General features: G+C 43.4%; 2 protein-coding genes across 3 annotated transcripts in view; both read left to right on the top strand.

Moving 5' to 3' along the window:
- Positions 1 to 4,369: 4,369 nt before the first annotated feature.
- PSMD12 (proteasome 26S subunit, non-ATPase 12) lies at positions 4,370 to 13,117 on the top strand. Of its 2 annotated transcripts, XM_066565872.1 has the most exons (11): positions 4,373 to 4,538; positions 6,518 to 6,577; positions 6,783 to 6,911; positions 7,974 to 8,081; positions 9,015 to 9,119; positions 9,559 to 9,708; positions 9,879 to 10,013; positions 10,556 to 10,668; positions 11,028 to 11,202; positions 11,716 to 11,793; positions 12,669 to 13,117. In XM_066565872.1, the coding sequence occupies exons 1-11, from the start codon at positions 4,431 to 4,433 to the stop codon at positions 12,876 to 12,878; spliced, it is 1,371 nt and encodes a 456-aa protein (XP_066421969.1). In that variant the 5' UTR covers positions 4,373 to 4,430; the 3' UTR covers positions 12,879 to 13,117. The 2 variants fall into 2 exon arrangements, with proteins under 2 accessions (XP_066421970.1, XP_066421969.1); XM_066565873.1 differs by lacking the exon at positions 12,669 to 13,117 and having other exon boundaries at positions 4,370 to 4,538; positions 11,661 to 11,773.
- A 6,884-nt stretch (positions 13,118 to 20,001) lies between these two features.
- The window catches only part of HELZ (helicase with zinc finger), an 87,751-nt gene continuing 82,691 nt past the window's right edge, over positions 20,002 to 25,061 (top strand). The window contains exon 1 of the mRNA XM_066565864.1: positions 20,002 to 20,022. The gene's annotated coding sequence lies outside the window, so the exon portion shown is untranslated. The remainder of the gene's footprint in view (positions 20,023 to 25,061) is intronic.

Below are 25,061 nucleotides of genomic sequence, written 5' to 3'. Positions count from 1 at the left end.
ATAGTTTTTTAACTTACAAATGACACGCAGAAAGTTCAGTGAAAAAACGCCTCCCTCCTAGCTAAACTATAAAGCCAGAACCGTTTTAGGAGCTCTCCCCCCCCTCCTTTAATGAGGAATTTGTTAGTGAAATAGTTTTTTAATATGCTTGGGGGTTGTGTTTTTCTGAGAAATTTACCCATCATTAAGTTACAACTTGAAATGCACAGGAACTCAATTCTGAAAGTACCTGGGAACCCCGAACTGTTATACAGCCTTAGCATTTCATGTTGAGAATGCTCATCCTGCTGTTTCTCCTGTTCTCCCAGTGGCTATAAAGCCACTCACTGGATTGCAGAGAAGCACTGTAAGAGCAAAGCACAAGACACTGCACAGATAATGGTAAAATATACATCTGCACTTACATACCAGTTATCTGCAAAAAATAAAAGAGATGAAATACTGTATTTGGGACAGTTAAAGAGGAATTTAGGTCTACAATGAAATGTGTGTTTCATAACATGAAAGAGCAAAAGCCCCTCAGAATTTCATTGGTTCTGGATGTACATTTCAGAGCTGTGGGTATAATTCTCAGCCCAGAGGACACAGTGCCATCTCCTGGAGCCAGCAATGTCTGTTTGCCAGCCCCTTGCAATAATGGCACAATATTTCACATCCCTGCCTTCCCGGGGAAGTGCAAACACCTACACAAAGAAATAAAAAATCGGAGAGCTCTATTAACAGTCTGGATTTTCAACTGAGGTATGAACAATGTGTTTAATGAGACTTCTGTCTCAAATCTGACACAGCCATTTATAAATATGGAAACTGTGGCTGTAATTCATAATATTGGTACTGCTTGTTCCTGGAATTCCAAGCAAAATAGCAAAACCAAGGCAATACCTCGTGATATCTCACTGCAGGAAGGACATTGAAATGCTGGAGCGTGTCCAGACAAGGGAATGGAGCTGGGGAAGCCTGGAGCACCAGGGGTGGCTGAGGGAGCTGGAGCCTGGAGAAAAGAGGCTCAGGAGGAACCTTCTGGCTCTCTCTGGCAGAAGGGGCCAGTTGGGGGGTGGGGGATTCGAGCTCTTCTCCCAGGGAACAAGTGAGGAGAGGAAATGGCCTCAAGCAATGCCAGGGGACGTTTAGATTGGATATTGGAAAAATTTCTTCACAGGGTTGTGAAGCATTGGAACAGGTTGTCTAGGGAGGTGGTAGAGTCACCATCCCCAGAAGTGTCCAAAAAAGTTGTTTGGATGTGGCCTGGGGACACAGTTTAGTGATGAACATGGTGGTGGTGCTGGGCTGACAAGTTGGACTTGATCTTAAAAGTCTTTTCATCCATGGTGGTTCTGTGATTCTGTGGTATTACCCACAGATGAGAGGCAATCCTAATTCAGATCTAAAGCATTCTTCAGTTTTAAGTGCTTTTTTAGTGGTTTCTTCCACTGAGAACAATATTTCTGGTTTCTGCTGAAACACATTGTAAAAGAACCTGAACTTGGCATGGGGCCTTGATGCTACCCAGCTATAGGCAAGGACACTGCTTTCAATAAAACCAGGAGAAAGACTTGAACTAGTTTATCACCTATCACATGATTTCAGCATAAAGCAAACCTTACAGCCCTGTGTATATTCACAAAGATTGCAGAAAGCAGCGTGTCAAATGCAGAATGTGCTCAAAATGGAAACCAAGACTAATTCCAATACCTGCAGCAAACATTCTTCAGTCTTGGGGAAAGCAGTGACCCCAAGGATATCCCTTACAACTCCCTGCTGGGAGTGCCCTGACTCTTTCCAAAGCACACTCCCCAAATGCTTCCCAGGGGACATGCTGAGACACAAAACTTCCAGCTCCCACAAGCCAGGAGTGCCTGCCAAGCATTCCTGCCTCAGTTTTGGGTTTTGATTCCCATGAATTGGCAGAAATTTTTAGTCTTACCTCTGCAACATGCTCTCGATGCTCTGTTGTGAAAATGAGACATTTTTCACTTATTGTTCATTTCTGACCTGGGGGGGAAAAAGCCCATATGTTAAATCATGCTGAGTATGAACTCCAGATGGACTTGTGTCAGCAAAGTGTCACTTCAGAGTAAGAGACAGTTAGAGCCAAGCTGTTTGGGTGTTTCACTAAGGACTTTTGAATAAGAATTTAGTTTCTTTTTTAGCCACTCAGGGATTCTGTATTGGAGGCAACAGCTGCCTCCTTCTTTCCTAGCATACCCATGCAGGTAAAAAAACCCAGCAATTGCAAAAGGCATTTATTTCCTTCCTCTTCCACTAACTTGTCTGCACCAAATTACTGTGTATGGGACTATGTTCAATTAGATTAGCATGTGACTTTTAACCTCCCTGGAAGCCATCACTCCCAATCCATCACCTGTTAAAATATACTAATATTACCATGAGCTAAAAGAATGAGATTGTAAAAATAAAAGCTCTGTAAAAATTTGTAAATGGCCAGAGTTAGGGAAGAACAACTGATACACTCTGTGTGATACATGCATGTATTTTCAGTACCTTAGTCAACTGAAATGAAGTAAAAATGATTAAGGATAATGGATAAATTCTGTTGACAGAGTTTTCAAATCAAGTTTGTGATCAAACAGAAAGTGATTCAAAGCTCATGGTCTGTGCTGTGCTAATTGGAAGGCATGCATCAGACACAGTTGCAAATATACAGTATTGGAGCTCTGTATTCTCTTAATTGAATTACTCTGAATTTACACCAGTGCATCAGATGTAGGAACTCAGTCTTAATTCTGTCAACAAAAGATTTAAACCAGTTATCTCAAATACCCCTTTGCCACGTTAACATGTTGGTCTGTGTACAGTATGATCTGAAAGCAACACAGCACAAAATGTAATTTTGTGGTAACTTCTTCTTTCTGGAAATCCTAAATACCACCCAAATACCAAATACCAAATACCATTCCAACCAGTGGTTGGAACTAGGTGATCCTAAAGTCCCTTCCAACCTAAACCATTCTGTGATTCTGATTCAGGGTGTTCCCTAAGTATTTGAGGTGTTTGCTTGCACACAAAAGGGAGTTTTTCTGGTTTTCCCCAGAGAATGAAACTTCTGTAGTGTATGAAATTGTGCTGAGAGATGATGGCAATCTGCACGCAAGGTGTTGCACCAACATCTCACAACTTTTCAAACACATTGATGGTACAACACTGCCTAGATCAGGATCCTTGTGCCCTTAAAACCCATGGTGTGTCCTACCTTTCCTCCACCTCTCCAGCAAGGCTAGATCATTAAAAGACTTAAGGCTGGAATGAGATGCAGTGAAATCCAAAAGGTGAGAGTGCTCCACTGTGGCCACACCTGAGGTGTGTCCACACGGTCTGTCCCCAAATGTGGGAGAACACAAACCCACCATCCTCCTGCCTCACCACCCCCAGCTCCGAGCAACACCGTGCCCGTGGGAGCTGTGTCCCCTGGTGGCCGTGCTGAGGGGCACACTGTGGGCCGTGACTGCACTCCGGGAGATGTCACTGGGGATGTCACTGGGGATGTCACTGCCACATGTGGCACCAACTCATAGCTGCCCTTTGTGGGTCCGGGGAGTCCCCCGCCAGGCTGGGGCTCAGAGGTGCGGATTGAGGGGCAGATCCATTCAGAGGGGAACATCGCTGTCCGGGTCTCCTGAGAGGGGCAGATTGAGGGGCAGATCCATTCAGAGGGGAACATCGCTGTCCAGGATCCCTGAGAGGGGCAGATTGAGGGGCAGATCCACTCAGAGTGGAACATCGCTGTCCGGGTCTCCTGAGAGGGGCAGATTGAGGGGCAGATCCATTCAGAGGGGAACATCGCGGTCCGGGTTCCCTGAGAGGGGCAGATTGAGGGGCAGATCCATTCAGAGGGGAACATCGCGGTCCGGGCCCCCTGAGAGGGGCAGATTGAGGGGGGAACCCCACAGAGAAGCAGGTATGGGATCCACCTTCTGAGCAGATCCCCTCAGTTTTGATCGTGGTCCCGGTCCCCTCAGAAAGGCCGTGGGTGGGGCGGGTCCCCCTCAGAGAAGCGGGTTCAGTGGTACATCTGAGGAGGGGGTTGAAGGGCAGATCCCCTCAGAGGAGAGGCTTGAAGGGCAGATGCCCTCAGAGGAGAGGGCTGAGGTGCAGATCCCCTCAGAGGAGAGGCTTGAAGGGCAGATGCCCTCAGAGGAGAGGCTTGAAGGGCAGATGCCCTCAGAGGAGAGAGTTGAGGGTCACATCCCCTCAGAAGGGTTGATCGCGGCCCGCTCCCCTCGGAGGGGCCGTGAGCGGTGGGGTCCCCTCAGAGGTGGCACCTCCCCCCTGCGGGTCCTGAGGCGGCCGGGGGTGCCCACGGCAGTGCCTGCTTGCCGCGGCGCGGGGCCCTTCGGCGGGCCTGCCCCCGGCGCGCCTGCGCGCGGGCCCGGCCGGTTCCGGTGAGCGCTGAGACGGCGGAACGGGCGGACATGGCGGACGGCGGCGCGGAGCGGGCCGATGGCCGCATCGTCAAAATGGAGGTGGATTACAGCGCGACCGTGGACCAGAGGTTGCCCGAGTGCGAGCGGCTGGCGCAGGTGAGGCGGGAGAGAAGCCTGGCGGGGCGGACGGGCTGAGTCATGGCGCGCTAGGCCGCGCGTGGAGGCGGCGCGGAGCGAGCCGCGGCCGCATCTTGTCCCACGATGCGGGTCCGGTCGCGGCCTCTCCGTGCCGTGCTGAGGAGGGGAAGGAGTGAACGGCTCCGCCGTTTCAGGGCTCTGTGGAAGGGTGAGCAGGAGGGAGGTTGGTGGCCGAGCACTGAAAGTGCTCTCCAAGGCAATGGTCACGGCCCCAACGCTGCCAGAGCTTATGGGATGTGTGGACAGCACTCTCAGATACATGGATTCTCTGGGATGTCCTGTGCAGAACCAAGGCCAAGAGAGGGACTCGATGATCCTTTGGGTTCCGTCCAATTCAGCCTCTTCTGTGATTTTGAGACAGGACGAGGTTTCGGGGCGCAGCCTCGCGGGTGAGGAGACCAGAGGGCCCCACTCCACCGCAAGGGCCGTGGCTCTTCCCCGGAATTGCTTGGTTACCCCGGGGCTCTGTGCGCCAGAGCTGCCTTGGTGTAACAGGTCCCGGGTCAGGTTGGACAAGCAGCGCTGGGCATCCCTAAACTTGGTTACTTGCGAGCCCCGGGGAGCTGGAATGGAGGCACAGAGCCAGGACGGGCTCTGGGGCCGTCTCTGCCTCCTTGGGCTCAGTAAACAACGCTGTGAGCACGCCCTGGGTGACCGCAGGGTGTGTTCCACGGGCTTCATAGTGATGCAGCATCGGTGTTCTCTAGAAAAGTTTTGTGGCCTGGAGATTCTTGTACAGCTCAGATCTCAGAAAAGACAGAACCATAGAATCTCAGAAAGGTTTGGGTTGGAAGAGGCCTTAATCTCATCTCATTCCACCCACTGCCGTGGGCAGGGACACCTTCCACTAGTCCAGATGGACCTCGAACACTTCCCTGGGTGAGGCAGCCGCAGGTTCCCTGTTGTTGCTGTCGTTTGTTGGCCCAGTAGGATGGCATCCGACACTTGACACGCTGCAAATGCTCTGATTGATCCACGTGTCTCATTGTGAAAGACACACAGGTTGTACAGTTCTGAAGGCAATAGCCTTAAGATAAATAAATGACATCTTAGATTATTTTAAGATTATTATATGGAGAGCAGGCACAGGGATTTCATCCCACAGGCACAGCTCTGCAAAGGAATGGACACCATGGCCATGTTTCATGTGCAAAACATATAAACTGTGGCAGTAAGAGCACATCCTTGACAAACCATTGTATGTAGTGTAAAATATTTCAGCTGGGATGTTTTAGAAACAACTTTCATTTTCTTTGGTTTGTTACTAATTTTCTAACCATTTTTTGTTTCTAGTTTCTAAGTTTTTTTTTGCAGCCCCACCATTGCCATGGGCTGTTACAAACTCACCCATATTAACTTTTTTTTTAAACTAGATTTTTGCTAGAATTTGTGACTTAGGACTAAAAGTACATTGTAGTATCTTACACTCCTCCAAACAAAGGCAAATGCAGTTCTCAAAACTTCTCCAAAACCAGAACTATTAGAATTCCATGCTTAGCCTGTAAAGCTTGTAATTAATGCTTTGTGTAATACACTGTAATTAAGATATGAATATGGGTGAAAGTAATAGGAGAAGATTTTTTTTTTTGCCAAGGTATTTAATTGCATATCTGATCTCACTGAAAACTCTGTTTTGGCCAGAGAAGAAATGAGTTTTCCATGCAGCTCAGTGAATGTGAGCTCACCAAACCTGTCTGAAACTTGCCAGGTTTCTCTCCCGAGGCAGACAACTTAGAGCATGTGTTATGTGAAAATGAAACTGGTACCTGTCCAGTTTTATCTCTGTGTAGAACTGTGTATTTAAAGTGAGTGCTATGCATGCATTTTTTAAGGGAAAAAATAGTGTACAGGCTGTCTTTATTTTTATTTATTTACTCTCAGTTTAAACTGAATTATGTTCTGAACTCACTGAGATAATTGTTTGCCTGTCTTATTAGGAAGGAAGATTGCAAGAAGTCATTGAAAACCTTCTCTCCCTGGAAAAACAAACCCGCACGGTGAGGAGGGTACGGGGATGCTGGGATGTGTACACACCTCACATTCCACTGGGTTAAAGTCAAGGGACTTGAGTATCCTTGGAGTATCAGTCCTTCTTTTCTTTAAAAAGCAAATTAGTGAGAGCAGCCACCATGGTTTTTGCCCTTTGTGCTGGAAGGCTGCAGTTGTTGATCCTGTCTCTAACACGCTCTTGGTTTGTTCCAGGCTTCTGACATGGTCTCCACATCCCGAATCTTAGTTGCCATAGTGAAAATGTGTTACGAAGCTAAAGACTGGGATGCTCTTAATGAAAATATTATTCTTCTATCAAAGAGAAGAAGTCAGTTAAAACAGGTGAATTTAATTGTTTGAAACAAAAAGTGAAACTGTATTTTGGAGCTGTATTATGTCTCTGGTTTCCCCATGTGTGTAGGGATTTCTGTGTAAAGATGGTGGTTCATTTTTGCACTCTCCTCAGTGTGTATTGCAGACATATTCCTTATTCATGTTCAGATGTATATTAAACAGAGTTACTGCATTTTGTTGTGCTCATATGAAATGTGTGCTTTGCATGCTTGCTTTTGAAACTGGCATACTTTGCATAAAGCACTTGCATTTAAGGCAGTGTGAAGTTTATTGCACTCTGTGTGTTCAGTTTGAACAACAGGTAATTTTAATGGCATCGTTGCTTTAGGAAGGAAAAGGTTACCTGTCATTCAGTGTGCAGGATCTTCACTAGTGTGTGTAAAAGTAGGAGTACAGTTTAGTTTGCACAGACTGTAGCTGAAGGCACGGACCATTCCAGCTGAATTTTGAGGAACTTCTTGAGGAAGACATTTCTAGAAGTTTAATTCTGGGGGTTTTTTAGAAGTAGGTATTTTAATAATAATTTTACCAGCTTTTCCAGCATTGTTACTGGAAGTGCACATTCCCATACCTGTGCTTGCTGCAGAAGGAAGAAATCCTCCCTCTTCCTTCTTTTCCTGAGGAATCTACAGCTGTTGCAGGGAGAGAGGGTGGAGCACACAGTTAAGAGAAGGTCCAGGTCTCTCCAGCCATGCAGTCTTAGGGCAAGCAGTGAAGTTCTGCCAGTCTGTGTGAGTCCTGTGGATTTGGCAGAACAGGAGTTACTTTTTAGGACAGAATTGCATGGCATGGATTATTTTCAAGATTGGAAAAAATGAGATTAAATTAATGACAAAACAGCATCACGTTTGCCTTGTAGCATCAGTCTGTGGTATCATTGTACACATCTTGATGAATCCAAGAGAGGAGATGTGTCTTGTGTGCTGTTCACTGAAATGAGTCTCTTCAGTGTGATGTGAAACTATTTATGACTTACTCTGAGTGTTACAGCTTGACTTCATTAGACAAATCTGAAAGCACAGATGTTTTTCCCCTCTGTTTTCATACCAGGCAGTTGCTAAAATGGTCCAGCAGTGCTGCACTTACGTTGAAGAAATCACAGACTTACCGGTCAAACTGCGCTTAATCGACACGTTGCGGATGGTCACAGAAGGAAAAGTAAGGTTTTGTTTTAAGACTCAGTGTCTAAAAGGTAGAATAAACATGTTTGCCTTCTTTAAAAATGTAGTTTCTTAGTATTATTTTTTAATCTTGTGCAAGTAATATTAATTTTTAAATTACTCTGAGAAGCCAAGTAGTTTATTTCCTTCCAAAAGACTGCAGATATTTTCCATATTTAAATCATGTGCTGAAACACTGGTCATGTTCCTATGATGTAGGTATCTGGTTGTGTTATTAATTAATATAGTTAGTAATACATTTCAAAATCCTAAAATGCCATTTCCTTTTCACTTTTTAAAATGTCATGTATTTGAATTTGTTAGGGAAACAGGCAGGTTTAATTTAATTTCTCCTGTACTTAGCAAGGTGTTACATGTAGTTATGATAATCAGAAGGTGATACCAAGTGAGTTACTTATATTGCCTTCCTTATGCTTTAAGAAAAGAAAGAATTCTGAATTAGGCAAATTTGTGTCAATTTTATGAGTTCTGTCTGTTAGTCTAAATGGTTAATGATCAAGTCTTGTTGATTAATGGCTGGTTAGGAGTAAGTGAAATAATTCAAAGGGTAGTGCTTAGTACACATTAACCATTAAAGTCTAACTTCCCAGATCTTTTGATATTTTCTAGCACACAAAATATGCAATACTATATTCACAGTGCATATCCCTTGTGTTTGCTGAAGCAGTGATGGGTCAGTGTAGACATTAATTTTTAGATTAATTTGGGCCAAAAAAGTTTGTGTGTCAATTATCCATTGTATTTCATCAGTGTATATTGTGGACAGTGCCAGTGTAGTGGATGGATACACAACAAATGAAGTGGTTGTATGATGACAGCATCAGGTGTATTTCCCAGTGGGGTTGCAGTCTCAGAGCTTGCCCTCCTCTTTAGAGAATTCCAGTGTTTGAACTCTTCCTTGTGCCCTCAGATATACGTGGAAATTGAACGCGCTCGCCTGACAAAGACACTTGCAACCATAAAGGAGCAGAATGGGGAGGTGAAAGAGGCTGCCTCCATTCTGCAGGAGCTGCAGGTAACACCTCAGAGCTCAGAATTGCATCAGCAATAGCAATTAATTCTGACTGTTCTCAGATTGTTAGAAAGTGAATCAGGTATGCTTGCAGAAATGCCTGGAATGAGATGAACTGTTATTAGTGAAAGTGCAGTTCAGCTTTTAACTGCTTTTCTTAATCTCATGGTTGGGTTACATGGAATATCTTCCACTTGGAAAGTGGATTTCAATTCTCTGCTTAGTGCATTGAGTTTAGTGTTGGTGGATTCTTTGGTGTAAATGGGGGCATTAATTAAAATGGAATAACCTTTATTCAATTTTCACTTGCTCTGTAGTAGCTTTTCTTCTGTTGTTTTGTTTTGGTGTGCTCCCCTCCAGACAGCCTCCCACTATTCTGGCACAGTTAAACCTTCACTTGATTTGGCTTTGACAATATTAAGTCGTTATAATTTCATTCCAGGTGGAAACCTACGGTTCAATGGAAAAGAAAGAACGTGTAGAATTTATCTTGGAGCAGATGAGACTCTGTCTAGCTGTAAAGGACTATATTCGGACTCAAATTATCAGCAAAAAAATTAATACAAAATTTTTTCAAGAAGAAAACACAGAAGTAAGTAATTGGAGGATTTCTCACTTTTTCTCCCTCTCCCCACCCAAATCTGACTTGCTTCTCTTCAGGTCCAAGTGTATTTGTTTAAATCCTTTTGTTTTCTGGGGTTCAGCTGAATTTCATTTACATGCCATGGAGCTGTGTTAATTGACTTTTTGATACTGTTTCAGAAACTAAAGTTGAAATACTACAACTTAATGATCCAGCTGGATCAACATGAAGGCTCCTACCTCTCCATCTGTAAGCACTACAGAGCCATTTATGACACTCCCTGTATCCAGGCTGAAAGTGAAAAGTGGCAACAGGTAAAAAAACTTTCCCTACAAAATCACTGTATTTCCATGTGACAAATACCCATTTCTTAGCACATCAGTGTACAGAGGATGAAATAGCTCATCAATCTGTTTTTATTTAAATGGTTGTATTAACAAATTGGTTAGTTGAAAACAGATGATCGAGTTGATTTCAAAAGAATGTTTCTAATCAACATCTTCATTTTATTACCTTTGAGATTGACAATGTCTGAACTGTTTCATACAAGTGTAGAGATTACAAACAGCTGTGCAAGCGTGGTCTCATTGGTGCTGTTGTGTGTGCAGTACAGATGTCTTTCATGTTTGAAAAGTTTTTTTTCTTCATGTATTTATTTGAAATACTAGAATTTTGGTTAACCTGTGTCAATTTAAATGTACCACAATTCTTTTCTGAAAGATAACATCAGTTTCATCCTAATTTTTTAATACACTGAGCTTAAATCTTCTATATATTAAACTCTAAGCTCTCTATCATTTTTTCAGTTTCTCTGTTTAATTATGGGAAAAAACCCACACTCTTTGCTCTTGAACAGGCACTGAAGAGCGTTGTTCTTTATGTTATTCTTTCACCTTATGACAATGAACAGTCTGATTTGGTGCACAGAATTAGTAGTGACAAAAAGCTAGAAGAAATCCCCAAGTATAAGTAAGTATCCTTTCTAATAACCAATTCTTAGATTAAAAAGTGTCTCTCCCTAACAGTGCAAATAAATCTCTTTATGCTGAGTCTGCTGTAAGCAACTCTGAATTTAATGCTGCATTAGGAATACTGCAAAAATGTCATGGTTGTTCTATGTGAAAATAAATCTAACTAAATGTGTGTAAAAATAAATGTTCTTTCTCTTGTAAGAGAAAGATCTTTCTTAGAAATAGTCTGATTTTAGCTGCCCCTGTTATTTATGGTAATAAGTATAAAGCATTTAAAATTATGCCTTTGATCTATTTTAAGTATGAACCAGGCCTTACTAATACAGGATTGTAATCCAACTGTACTAAACCATTTAGAGACCTCCTAAAACTATTTACCACCATGGAGCTGATGAGGTGGAGTGCCCTAGTTGAAGAATATGGGAAGGAGTTGAGAGAAGGATCCCTTGACAGTCCTGCAACAGATGTTTTTGGCTGTACAGAGGAAGGTGAAAAGAGATGGAAAGATTTAAAGAACAGAGTTGTGGAACATGTAAGTATCAGTGTCTGTGACCATCAGCTGTTTACTCAGTGCCTCAGCTAAAAATCCTTTCTGCTTGCTGTATTTTAATCACAAAGAAGACAAAAAGTAGCTAATAAAGCAGCAGGTGAGGTCTCTTTTCTTTTCTGTTGCATTTCAAGATTTGATTTGCTTGCTTATCTTTATTGTGTGTTTATATTTGGCATAGTTGCCACCAAAAAGAGCATATTACACTCAAATGAGATTTAGCATTCATGTTTCAATAAAGCAGAAATCTGAAAGTCTTGCTTTGTATTAAATTCATAATTGGTTGATTTCTTTTCTTAATAATTTATCATGTAGAGACTTTTATGCCTTCCACCAGCAAAAGAGCTGTTTGTTCACAATCCCTCATGTCCCCCATGCTGGACTGCCATTAGAGCACTACAGTTCCTAATCTCCTTTTAACATGGACTTTTATATTTTTGCAGCCTGCTTCAATTATTTTTTGCACATAACCCTCTACTCTGAACACTTTTATTCCAGAATATTAGAATAATGGCTAAGTATTATACCAGAATTACAATGAAGAGAATGGCACAACTCCTGGATCTGTCTGTTGATGTAAGTCTTGCTTTGCTTATCCTTCTTTCATAAGGGGGGGTGTGTTTGTGGCAGAGATGTGATTAGTCAGCAGAGTAATGTTCTTCTTTGATTTAATTTTCTGCCTTTATGGGAGTTAGAAAACTATTCATTAAACCTCAAACTCAGTTTCATGATGCACATGCCCATGAGGCAAAAGCTGCTCTTAGAAGTTCATTGATGTTCAAGGCCTCGTGTAAATGCTGGAGCTTCTTGTCTGGTGTTTCAGTGGGAAGAGGTTCTTGTCAATGAGGGGTGAAAACCAGCTGGGGAGAGGGTCCTTCACCTGTGCATGGCCCTGTTCATGGGTGCTGGCACTTTGGGAACATGGGGTGGAGGGGTCTTCCTGCCATCCCCTTTGTGTTTTCAAGAGCTTTCCAAGCAGAATGACACTTCCTGGTATTTGGAGTGCAAATGAAAAGCTTTACCCTTTTCATGGAATCTGCTTTTTCCACAAGCTCAGGAAAAACCCTTTTTGACAGTGGTCAGTAATTCACTGGGGTTTTCCCAAGCCTTGCTTGCCACATGACTTGTTCTGGTATCTGTGTAGCCAAGTACTCTAAAGTGTAAAAGTCTGTTGGGGTTGTATATTAAACTTTAATTTTATGAAAGATAATCAGATATAGGTCACTAGAAAACAAAAAGTTTTTTGTTTTTTTTTAATACCGTGTGCTAGTACCTTGCATTGCCAGCATGTGTAATATTAAAGTATCCTGCATTTTTTAAGTACAAAATTGTTACAGCTGTACTTGTGTGTAAAGAAAATCTTGTTCCTGGTGCTTTCATGCTGTTTGGGAGGAATTCTGGTGGTTTGTAAAAATGCTGTTTTCTTGACTCAGTGCTGTTTGTCTTTGCAGGAATCGGAGGAGTTCTTGTCTAACCTAGTAGTTAATAAAACCATCTTTGCTAAAGTAGACAGGCTGGCAGGAATTATCAATTTCCAGAGGCCTAAGGACCCAAACAATATCCTCAATGACTGGTCTCACAAGCTCAACTCCCTCATGGCCCTAGTTAACAAAACCACACATCTCATTGCCAAAGAAGAGATGATCCATAACCTGCAGTAAGGTGCCTCAATAATCTCAGTGCTTTTAAAGAAGGCATTAAATCTTCATAATAGAGACTATTATTACAAGTGTGTATATGGTTTGTTTTCTCCCTGTCAAGCCTTCCTGGTCTAAAATTTAGAACATAATTCTGAAATTCCTGTTGACAATTAAGTTCCCTTGATTATTCATTCAGTTGTTAAATGTTTTTGCTACAATTGGTGAAAGAACAGAATAAAACTGTATTGCCTGTATAATAATAGTCTTGTGATTTCTTTTTTTCAATGTGAACCCTTATCTGTCTAACATATAATTCTGTGGTTATTTCATTACAGGACTATTTTTGAGGCTGTGATTGACAGGATATACTGTAAATAATAAAATCCTAGGGTTTTACGAAGAGGTAACTTAAAATGATAATGTAAAGTTGTTTTGAGATACTCTTTGAACAAAATCATGTTTATGCTTAAGAATAATGCTATTTCTTATGATTTGGTGCTACAGTTAGAATTTATTGATAATTGTGAACTGCCAGAGCAATCAATACATGAGTAAGTACCTAAACCTTTGTCTGCTTGCTGCAAGTCACTAATTTTGCCTGCTTTGTTGTAAGGGCTACAATGGCAGTCAGTTATCTAAGCTGGTACTTGGAAGCTGCTGCTTCTCATCATGAATGTGTTAATTCTGAGCAGATAATGTTCTGTTATTGACTTTACCCTCCTTGTAATGGAGGGAAGCTGTGGACTTTTAGCCCTGGTTTGTTTTTTTTAAGGAAGTAAAATAGTAGAACAAGTAGTGTAGTAAGAATCAATGGAGCTTCTATTGAATTTGCTCTGGTTCAGAATGATTTTTCATGCTAGCCATAACCATTCAGTTCATAATTAATTAAGTAGAGACTACTATTGTAAATGATGTATTGAGACATACATAAATCCCATTTTCTTACAAGCACACTGAGCTTCATTCAGCCTAATGCTCTTTCCATGTGAATACACAGAAATTGGGAGGCTCCAGACAGGGATTTTGAGTGAGGGAAGTCTGAAGGGACAGGAAAAGATCGAAGCTTGTAAACAGTGATTTGCATTTGAAATGCTGACTTTGGACATGGCTGATGGGAAGTTTGGGAGTGTAATTTGGAAGGCTCTTAACTTTCAAAGCCTTTCCAATCCAGCTCACTGCATTTGAACAACAAAAAGGCAGCTGAACTATCAGTAAGGGAAGGAAGAGGAGCAGGATTCAGAATGCACAGAATGTTTACCATCTAACTTCCTAAGCTGTATCATAATCCCAGCTGTACAAGTTGTTTAAAATTTTGTCATGACAATTTGTGAGCATGGGATGTTCTGGCCATTGTGAGGTTTCAGTAGCATGAGCAAAACTGGCTGCTGTCAGAACAATGGGCAAATAGCTTAGAAAACAATATATCATCTGGAAACTGAGGCAAGAGCTATCAGAGAGGGAAGCAGTGGGTCATCAGGGGAAGTGGGAACTTGCCTCTCCCTGTTCTTATCATAAACATTTTCCTTCCAGTTGAAGTCTGGTCTGGAGTTTTCAACCCCAAGCATGTAAACCTCTGATGCTTCTACCAGATATGTTGGACCATTTTCCCAGCCAGCCCTCTTTTCCTTTTTACCCCAGAATGGAATGTTTCAGTGGTTCCCTGGCTCTTCTTTCTGGATTTCTTGCAGATTCTCCTCCCTCTCTGTCCAGGCTCTGTCCCTCTCTGCTGCCTTTGGCTGCATTTAGAGCACGAGTTTGTTGGAGAGGGGAATTGATTTCTCTCCCCTCACAACCACCTTTTGCTGTCAGCATTAGAAAGAACATGGAAGAACTCTTATCTTTCAGCAGCTCAGGTATCTCCTTAAAAGTCAGTACAGAAAGATTACAAAGGTTCACTTCTATGGTCTGTATTTGTGCCAAAGATCACAATGATCAAGCCTTTGGATCTGAAAGAGATTTTTGTTTGCAGTTGGAACACCTTAGTCTGGGTTTGGAACACAGTGCCCAAGGCAGACTCCCTCCCTGTCCTCGGGGTGAGACCTCTGCTCTGCTCTGAGTTCTTGTTGCCAGAAGCAAGAATCACTCAGGGTTTCACTCCCCATACATCACCAAGTTAAAATAGAAGTATACAAGTTTTGAAACAAAACTCTAGAATTATTAAGCTATAGGGTAACTCCAAGTGAGTGGAAAAGAATCTATTAAGCCTGAAATTTAGGTTTGGTGGGTTTTTTTCTTTTCTATTTTTTTTTTTGCTTGCAGATCGCTATTGATGAAAATGGAAGTGTCTCTTGAGTCTGTCTCAAAAAGGTTGTCACATTCAGATTGCTAGGAAAAAAGCTCTAAATTTTGGTGCCAGTTCATCTCAAGAATGCAGATATATGTCAGATCTAAGTCCTTCATGAGCAATTCAAAGGTCAGCATAAAGACATGCCAATTTCTTAAAAGAAAAAATGAACAGAGACTGAAGATCTTTGATCTTGACAGTGTGGGATCAAACCACCACATTACTCTGACCTTTATAGTTTCTGTCTCCTCAGTGTACCCTCAACATCCCCTTGCTGCTGGTTGCTTCTCAATGCTCTCATTTTGTGGATCAAAGGAGAAATGAATTAGTTTGAATATTACTTGCTCTAGAAATTACATGTGCTTAAGGAGTCCATGTTGAAATTTACCCATGGATAATTATGAAGTAAGATTAAAGTTGAGATCATCTGTTCATTAGAGGACTCTGGAGGAATTCCAGGGGAATTTTCATGCTGGAAAATCAAAACTTGCTACTCTTCAGCCTAATAACCAGACATTAATGGCTGCTTAGAAAGAATTTGCTTTATTGTTTACCAAGACTAAGAACTACTGTTGCTATCTAATCCCAGGTCTACCACTGCCTTGTTTGTGGCAGAGGCTAAACCACTTAACTTCTGTTACTTTCCCATGATTGCTGCTTCTGAGGGAGTTCAAACATTTGTAAAGGTCCAGTGTGCTAAGACAATAAAAACATTGCTCCTGTTGCTGCAATCTGTCTGGCACTTCCATTGAGAAAGGCCTCCTGTTGTTTTGTTGCTCAGGGGTGAAGGAACTGTTTGAGAAGCCTGCTGGGATGTTGGGCTGCAGGGTCAGGGAGGCAATTCCCTGCTGAATGTATTCTATTATGTCCTTATTACTCTTACATGTTAATTGTAATGGTTTTTCCTGCATTCTGGTTAGACATCATGAGTGGAGCTGATTGAAAATAGAGATTTCTGTATTCGTGAAATACCAGTTCCCAGAAATGGGAGTGAACTTGAGCATAAAATGGAAATTGATTTTCTGAATTTCCCGTGAAAGCAGAAGAGAAAGCAAAAAGTAGCAGTATAAGTTTCAAATGGTGAGAATGGTTTTGTTTTGAAAACGCAGAAACCAAGCTGCAGTTGTGATTGCGAGTGTGCAGCTCCTGGGTGAGTCAGAGCTCCAGGGCTTTTTGGCGACCAAGTCTCCATTAGGCCTGGAGCAAGTGAGAGTTTGAGAGTTCCCAGCTGTGCCAGAATCTGTGCCACACCTTTCAGAGCTCTGCTCAGATCTCTGTTCATGGCAGGGAGCCTAGCAGCCCTGAGTGGCCCCAGGTTTTCAAACCCCTGGATTTTGGCAAGGAGCCTGGATTCTCCAAGGAGCAGGGCATGGCTCCTAGCTTCACAGAACAGGGGGAAGCCCTGGGAGCCAGCATCATTTACAGAATCCTGACTGAAGAGTAGGGAGACACGATGTGTCAGGGCTTCTGCACAGGGATTCCTTGTACACGTGCTCCTGGCAGGGTGGGCTTTCTAAACATCCAGTAAGAAATTGCTATTTTCAGATTTGAAAGGTTTCAAAATCCTAAAACATGTACAGGTGGAATTGAGTTTGATACCGCTGCATTCATTGGAGGGTTTTTGAAAATTTTATCATTATAATGAGTCCCTAGAAATATCACTGTTAGGCTTCTGAGGATCTGAATCCTGTCAAGTCTCATGATGCTGAGTGGGAATTCCTTGTCTTTGTTACTCTCCTGTGCTTCCCCACTATGCCTTTGATATTTCTTACATTTCCAACATCCACTGTTGCTTTTCTTCTCCCCCCAGACTCCATGTGACCCCCTGCTCCCTGTCTCTTTGGGCAGAAGTCTAGCACTGCAAGCTCTCCTCTTGCCATGAAAGCCCATTGGAGTCCAGGAATTTAGGAAGTCTGGACAATTCTGGAAATGCAGGGCAGTAATCACCATGTCACACATCTGGTTCTGTGCCCTGCCCAGGGCTCAGTCCCAGCCTGGCTGGCAGCTCATCCTGAGGGGCTGTGAATGATGTGGTGGAGAACAGAGGTTGGAAGTCAAAACTGCAGCTTCCACTGGGGTAATGCACATCAAGGAAAGAGAAAGAGATGTCTCATAGAGATAGATACTGAGTTCCTCTCACAGCAGTAGGAATATAATAATCTTACAATAATAAGATATATAATAATACTATTTTGTTGAATTATCCTTTAATACTGTATTGAACCATGTCAGTGAAGTCTTTTCTCCCAGGTAATCTGTAACCAGTTCCTGGGCCATTCTCTGCCTCCTGGGATGTTACTACAGAAGTGGCTCTAAAGTCAAGTTTAGTTTTTTTAGGCTGTTTGGATTTGAGATCTCATCCCTTAAGGTAGTTGCTGTGATTCTCACCTTGAGCAGAATTTCCAAGGTTCATGAGCCCTTGGAGCCCCATTTGTTTTGGACCAAATTTCAATCTGGTAACAAGGACCTTGAAAGAGCTTGGAGGGGACAGCACATGGAAACAGGAGAGTTGTTCCAAGCTTGCAGGCTCTGCTTGAACAGGGCAGTGCTTGGCAGCCACCCCCATCCCAGAGCTGCTGGCTCCCTGCCCAGCCTCTGGCACCTCTCCTGAGGGTTTATGCAATACACTGGACAAAATAGACTGAAACCTCCTTCAGATGAGGCTAAAAGGGTTAAAGGACCAAGGCCATTAAAAGCAGTGGGTGCAAGGGCACGTCTCCATGTTGTGTTTTATCCATTGGGATTCCCCTGTTCCCATGGTCCTCCCCAGCTCCTTTCTGGGCTGTTCCTACAGGGCAGAGTTGCCACCTTTTCACAGCAGCCTGTGCCTCTTGGTACATCCAATCTGGAACTTTAAATCAGCAGAGACAGAGAGTGATAACAATGGGCTCTGTCACTGAACAGATCCTCCAATAACTCAGTCACTGCCACACAATTTTTTTCTTAGCACATTATAAAAAAAAATACTGTCAGAACAAATGGACTCAAAAAAAGCTGATGTGAAAAATAAACCCAACTAAATTTCTGTCTTCTCCAACTTGAACTTCAGAGGATATGTGTTTATATCTAAAAATATGCATACATTGATAATTCCACTGCTTTCTCTAATTGTCATTTATTTTGAAGAAAACCTTTGCATTTTCTAACAGAAAAAAATGACCAGTAAGATAAAGCTCATTAGGAACCAGACAACCAGCCTCCAAAGGAAAAGGACTTACTCCATTTCACCACCTGGACTGAATGACACAAAGTTAGTTGGATCCTAAACATGGGTTCAGCTTTCTTTGATCCCTGTTCCTTGCACAGTGCCACAGAAAACACAAGGCACAGCCCTAGGAAAGGTGTCAGGCTGGCAGCAGGGACAGCAGAGATGGCCCATGGCAAGTTCCACTGGAGGGTTTTATCCTGAAATGGCATCTCCTGCGTTGAGGCTGGGACCACCCACACTCTTCTCTGTGACAGCACAACTGCACTCCCAGTTAGTTATGAAGCTGAATTAAAAAGTAGACTGATCTAAGACTGGGTAGCAAATGCAAAGGATTTATTTAGATTTATTTCCTCCTGTATTTACATTGTTGCAAGGAGCTCTCTATAAATGCATTACTGATGAATATTGAAAACCTTCCTGGGCACAAGTATTTTCTTGCAGTGGTAATGCATCAGAGGCTTGGCTGGTGGTTATTCTTCAAAGAGTTACGAGGCATTAGACGTAAATTTAAATATAAATGTAAATAAATTTTACAGCGAGATCCAATACTAAAATGATCTGGTTCTTATTTCAATTAAAGGGGAAGGAAAAGTTTTTAAGAAACACTGGAATCCTGTTTTAGTGATAAACTTTCCTAAGATCCTGAAGTGAGCTGCTTTTCCCCAATTTCTTGTCCACTTTGCCCTAAAGCACAACAGCCTATGCAGAGCACAGGGCACCCATCCACAGCAGCCAAGCCGGTAACGCCTTGAAAAAGCCAGTTTGCAAAGCAGCGTAGGTATTAAGAACTGATTGCCAAAGAACATGAAAACACAGCTAACAGGGAAGATTACTCCATGAAAATAAAACTTATGCAAAGCAGTTTCTGGGATTCATGAGCAGCCAGAAACGCGTTACCAGCAGTCCTTCAGCACGGGCGGAGGGGTTTGGAAAACACCGTGACAGCGTGAGCTGCTCCGGCACCTGCGGCAGCCTCGGCACCCGCACCCGGCTTCCCCCGTTTCTTTGAGGGAAGGAACTTTAAAAAGCCACAGGAAAAAAAAAAAAATGAAAAAAACCCCAACCCAAACCAAATAGGGAAAAAAAAAAAATCCAACTTACGCCGTAGCAAAACCATGAGAAAAAGTACTTTCCAAGCTTTTCTCAGGGGTGGGCTCCGTGTCCGGCTCTGGCCGGCCCCCCTCGGCTGCCGGTACCGGCCCCGCCAGCGACCCTCGGGCTCCGCAGCTGCGCTCCGAGCCCAGGAAAGGGGAGGAAAAAATAAAAAAAAAAAAAAAGGAGAAAAAAAAAAAGAAAACATGGAAAACCCCCCGAAGCTGCCGGTTCCTAGCGCGGACGGAGTGGAGGGGGGTGGCCCTGAACGCTGGTCCGTGAGGGGACCCCGGCTGCGCTTCAGCGGCCGCCGGGCTGAGGGGACAGCGGGTCCTAGTCCCCATCCTCAGCCCCTATGGCGGACCGCGACCCTGTCCCCACCGCCGTTCCGTCCCGGTCCCCATTGCTGTCCCCGTCCTAATCCCCACACCGCTGCCGTTCCCATCCCTGCTCTCGTCCCCGTCCCGTCCCCTCACACCGCCGCCCTCCGCCTTCCGGGCCGCGGGGAGGGCCGGCCTTTCCCACAATGCTTTGTGGGACGTTGACAAGTGGATCCAAGATGGCGTAGAAAGTAATGACAGGTAAGTCGGGACTTCCCCGACCGCCCCCGCGGGCACCGAGCGCGGCCCGCACCGGCCGCCCGCGGCCCCGCCGCGCCCTCGGGGGACCCGCGGGGCTCCGCGGCCGGCGGGGCGGGCGCTGCGGGGCGCGGGGGCCGCCCGGAGCCGGCGGGAGCGGGCCCTGTGTCCGCGGAGGGCCTGCGGCGGCCGCCGCTCGCGGGGTGTTTACGGGGCGCTCGGCCGGACCCCGGCGCCGCCGCGCTCCCCGGGGCCCGCGGGCGGGCGGAGCGGCCCCGCGGCCGGCCGGGCCCGCGGGAAGGGCCGCAGAGCCGGGGATGCCTCGCACGAGCCGGGGGTGCTCGGGGGGGATGCAGGGGGGGTGGGAGGCAGCTTTGTTTTTGTACCGGGCGGGGCGGGAGGGGATGGGAGAGACGGCCAGAAAATAACAATGGTGAAATAGAAGTGGAAAAAAAAATGGGGTAGGTAGGGTTTGCGGAGCGATGGAAAAATAAATTGGAAGAATTTAACAGCTGTTGTAAAATTACCCCCTCGGAGCGGTTGAAGGGTGGGCAGATGAGCTTATGTTTTTGTTTTCTGCAGGAGGCTTTGGCAGGGAGAGTGAACTGAAGTTGGGAGGTTTAAGACAGGTCCTAAGAGCAGCTTTTATACCCTGGATCAGCTCTGAAACTGAAAACGGGAGAGTTTCCACTGCACATTGCAACTCAGCCCTTCCAGCAGCCACTTACATGTGTATTTTTAGGGCACATCCTCAGGCAGGAGAAGGATCTGTGTTACCTTTCCTGCGGTGGGACGTGTCCTTTTGTTAATTGAAAAAGGAGTGCTGTTGTTTTGGCTTCGGTGCTTTGTTAGGCAATTGTTGTTCGATTAGGGTAACGTGATTAAACATATCATTGATGGAAATTAAGAAATAACTGCAGGGAAACAGTTGCAGGGCTGCTTCCCAGTTAATGACAAAATGAGTAAGAGTTAACAAGATAATAGAATTTTTGCATTATCAAAGGTACAGCAAGCTTGAGAGGAAGTTTTAAAATAATACATTTCAATTTTCATAGAAAAAACAAAAGAATTTAGTTATGAGACAGAAAAATACTCTGAAAATGGATATCCCCATTGACAGATTGAGTGTATCACCATGGCTGGTCCTGTTGGGATGGTTTGGATTGTTGACATTGTCTAATGTTGTTGTTCTTAATAATTAGTGGAATTGAAGCAAGGCAAATGATAAAATACACCACCTGCCATTCTTTATATAAGAAAAGGCATGTTCCTTTATAAAAAAATAAAAAAATACGCAAGTGATCCTTGGCAAGTTTGCATTATTTTCCAAGACTGATAGGTAGGTCAGGGAGGATTTAAAATAATGTGTGTTAAATTGGGTTATTTCAGTACTTTTCAACCATAGCAGATTGTGAATGAAAACTCCCTTTTCTTTTTATTTTATTTTAATTTATTTTTTTAATGGAAAAGCTTTTGTGATGGGGCCAGTCTGGGAGTGCTGGGCAGGTCTATAGGGAGGAGCTGATTTTGAACATTCAGTTCAAACTTAGAGGAGGGGAAAGTGTATGAGGGGCCACCACATTCCCTTCACCTCCTTGGGTGCAAACCCAGGGAATCAGACTTTGCAGTGCAGAAATTGTAAGTGGCAGAAGCTGAGTTAAGCTTTTTTTTTTGTTGAACTTTAATTAGCAGAGCAGTTTTTCTTTATTGGTAAGTGAAGGAACATTTTATGTGTTATTACTGATAAATTGAGTTCTCTTTGTAATTTGTTCTGAAAGCAGAAATTACTTCTTTATTTTTCCTAGCTGAAATGACATTTCCTTTATCACTCTTCACCTCTGTGATTTTTTTGGACTTATGAAATGTACAGTGTGTATTTTTCCCTCTTTTAATTCATACAGGCCCTGTGCCTTTTTAGGTGAGCCAGATGAATTTTTCTGTGGTAGAGGCTTGTTAAAGTCATGGCTTAAAGACTTGAAAGGTTGTAATTGCTGATTTTGTTGGTTTTTTTTTTTTTTTGTCTATTTTGAGATTTTTTTGTTTGGTTGTTTGAGGGCTTGTTTTTACCTCTTCCCATCAGACTAAAACTTAAAGGGAGATGTGGAAGCAGCATCTTATTCTCTAATTTGTCCCAGTTCTGCTTCTTGATGTGCCATGGAGGATCCTTTTCCTTTGTGAAATCTCACTGGTTTCACAGAAGTTCCTCCTGGGCTTTGGGATCAGTGGGAATAGATCTGGTTGTAGAAGAAGGGCTGTGGTTTGCAGAGAACTTTGCAGTTCCTTCACTGCTCAAAGCCTGGATTTGTAGAGGAATTCTCATCTCAAAAGATGTAAGTCCAAGTGCTGGAAAGCTTGAAGAGGGGATATTCCCAGCTGGGTAAGGTACAGGTCTAGTGCTTGAGAGATGTGGAGAGCCTGATGCAAATCACTTCACCCGTTTGTGCTTCCTTTTGGAGGAATTTAAAGTAGGGATGGTGCATCTTATACTGACTTGTGAGGAGTCCTGATGCCTGTGGATGAAAGAGCCCACGTAGGAGCTGAGCAATAATATTAATGATGTTTTCCAACTCTGTTAATTTAATTGTCTGATGAAATATTTTCTCCATTGTTGGCAATTATTTTTTTTTTTAGTAAAACCCCCTTTGCGTTTATAGCTGGATATTCTTTCTGAATTTCAGGGTATTGGTTTGTTTCTCTTTTTATTTGTTATTTGCTACCATCTTATACTTGCTACTGAGCATTAATCTTGGTGTTTTCATTTTAGTAGTGGCAGAAACAATTGCTGGAGCAATTCAGGTTATTAAAACCCTTGAATCTCTCACCTCAGTGGCATCCCCTCCTGAGGTCAGTGGGACCTCACAGGTCTGGTAACAGGAGTGAAATCTAAATTAACAAAGTCTTTGGAATGAATTTAAATGCATCCCCTGTGTACAGCCTGAGTAACTGGGGAAGGTCGTGGGAGCTGCCTGGGAGCAGGAGAAGGAAGGATGGATGGAAGGATGGAAGGAAGGATGGAAGGAAGGATGGATGGATGGATGGATGGATGGATGGATGGAAGGAAGGATGGATGGATGGATGGATGGATGGATGGATGGATGGATGGATGGATGGATGGATGGATGGATGGATGGATGGATGGATGGATGGATGGTGTGCCACTGCTCCAGCTCAGGGAGAGAGTGCTTGGACAGCTGGAATTCCCCTGCCTGGGGATCAGCAGGCCAAGAATCCCAACAGCCTCAATCCTGTCCTGACGTTTCTCCTGGCACTGCTGAAGCTTTCTTCCTGGAAGGAAGCAGATCCCCAGTGTTCCTGTCTGTGCAGCGCTGCCAGTGGCTCATCATGGCAGGGAAAATTCCAAATTTTGTAATCCCAGCCCTCCCTCCTGCTCGTATTTCAGCTGTTGAATCCTTTCTCACTTCTTTTGCTGAGATGCTGTAGCAAAGTCTCCTTTTCAGTATGTATTTTTCCCCCCATAAATGGAAGGATTGTGAGTTAGATTTTCAGAACAAACAAGACCTTCCTTTTTCATTCTTGTTTGTCTTGCTATCTCTTCCGTGGCCTTTGGCAGCAAGGCAGCATTTGTGTTTATATCTATCAATGACATATATTTAGGGACATGGTACTTTATGTGTTGGATTTCTTCCTCCCCTTAGTGCAAACTTCTGTGGTTGCCATTCTTTTTCAACAAGGAAGAGAGAATGTTGTAAAAGAGACTGGTTTTTCAGAAGTTTCCATCAGCATTGGTATGGAATTAAAAAGAAATCTGAAGGAATGTTTGATCTTCTCTTGGTCTTCTGGAGATACTGACTGGGAAAATAAACATTTGTTGTCCCCAAATGTTTTGGGGTGGGAGAAAATAACTGAACTTCATAGACAGGGACATTTGGAGTCTGCAAGGTCAGAGCTGCTCCAGGAGCAGGCCAGCTCCTGGGGATTTCATGATGGTGACACTGATATGTGACTCAGGTTCCTTATTCCAGAACAGTCTTGCTTACTAAGCTTTTCTCTTCACACGAATGTTTACAACATGAGCCTTCCAACAGAAGCAATCCCTCATGTCTGAGAAACACAGAAAAGTGAATATTACTGTAGGAAAAGAAGGGATTGGGAATTGAAGCAGGGAGATTGTAATTACCCATGGGTGAGAATTTGTTTTTCTGTTGCATTTCTATTGCACTGCCAGTTGAAGTTAAAGGATACTTAATGGGGCTATAACATAATACCCAAATATTCCTCCATAATTTTATATGCAAATTCATTGTTGTAAATTAGAAATGGACTGGTTATTTATCCAGTCTTTTCTCAGAGTCCTCCATAATACCAAATTACAGCCTTATTACAGGAAAGCAAGATAAGAAATGATAGATTTCAATTTTTTTCTCCTTAAATGTAATTTTTCTATACTGAGAGATTCCATTTTGTTACTACCAAGTTTGAGTGGTGACTGTGGCCCCATCCTGTTTCCAAATGAGTACAAACTATCAGGTTTTTTGAGTGGCATGGAGTCTTTGTCAGATGTTAGAAGGCTTGAACCTTAGCAGGAAGGTACTCTAGAATGAATAGCACTGGACTGCTCAGGTTTTCAAAGAAGCAGTGGATGCACAGTGCTGCTGAGCTGGTAGCAAGAAGTTTTGTAGGTGATGTTATGTAGAGATATGTTTTGGAGATGTGACTGGGAGCTGTTTTACCATTTCTTGCTGTTAGTCCTGGGAAATATCACTTGCATGAAGAATGATGTGTCTGAGGTGAATGTTTTGAATCTTTGGCTTATGTGTGGTTTGGGGAAATAAGTTTTGTGCTCCTGTTTGTAAGCAGTAGCAAGGCTAGTGATTCTTGGAGCTGTAATGATGAAATATTGGAAGAAAAGGAACAGTAGGTTTGTGTTTGGTATGAAATTTTGAATGTTGCAGCAGCAGGAAGTGAAGGATAGAAATGTGAGCACTGTGTGGACTCGTCTGAGCTGGTTTTTATGGTAGTTAGGGTAAGTGTTACTTAGAAATGATCTTTCAGTCTGTGAATTTCACGGTCTGGGTTTTTTT

Source organism: Molothrus aeneus, chromosome 26 (assembly GCF_037042795.1).
Source record: "Molothrus aeneus isolate 106 chromosome 26, BPBGC_Maene_1.0, whole genome shotgun sequence".
Taxonomy (NCBI): Eukaryota; Metazoa; Chordata; class Aves; order Passeriformes; family Icteridae; genus Molothrus; species Molothrus aeneus.
This window is presented reverse-complemented; position numbering and strand designations above follow the sequence as displayed.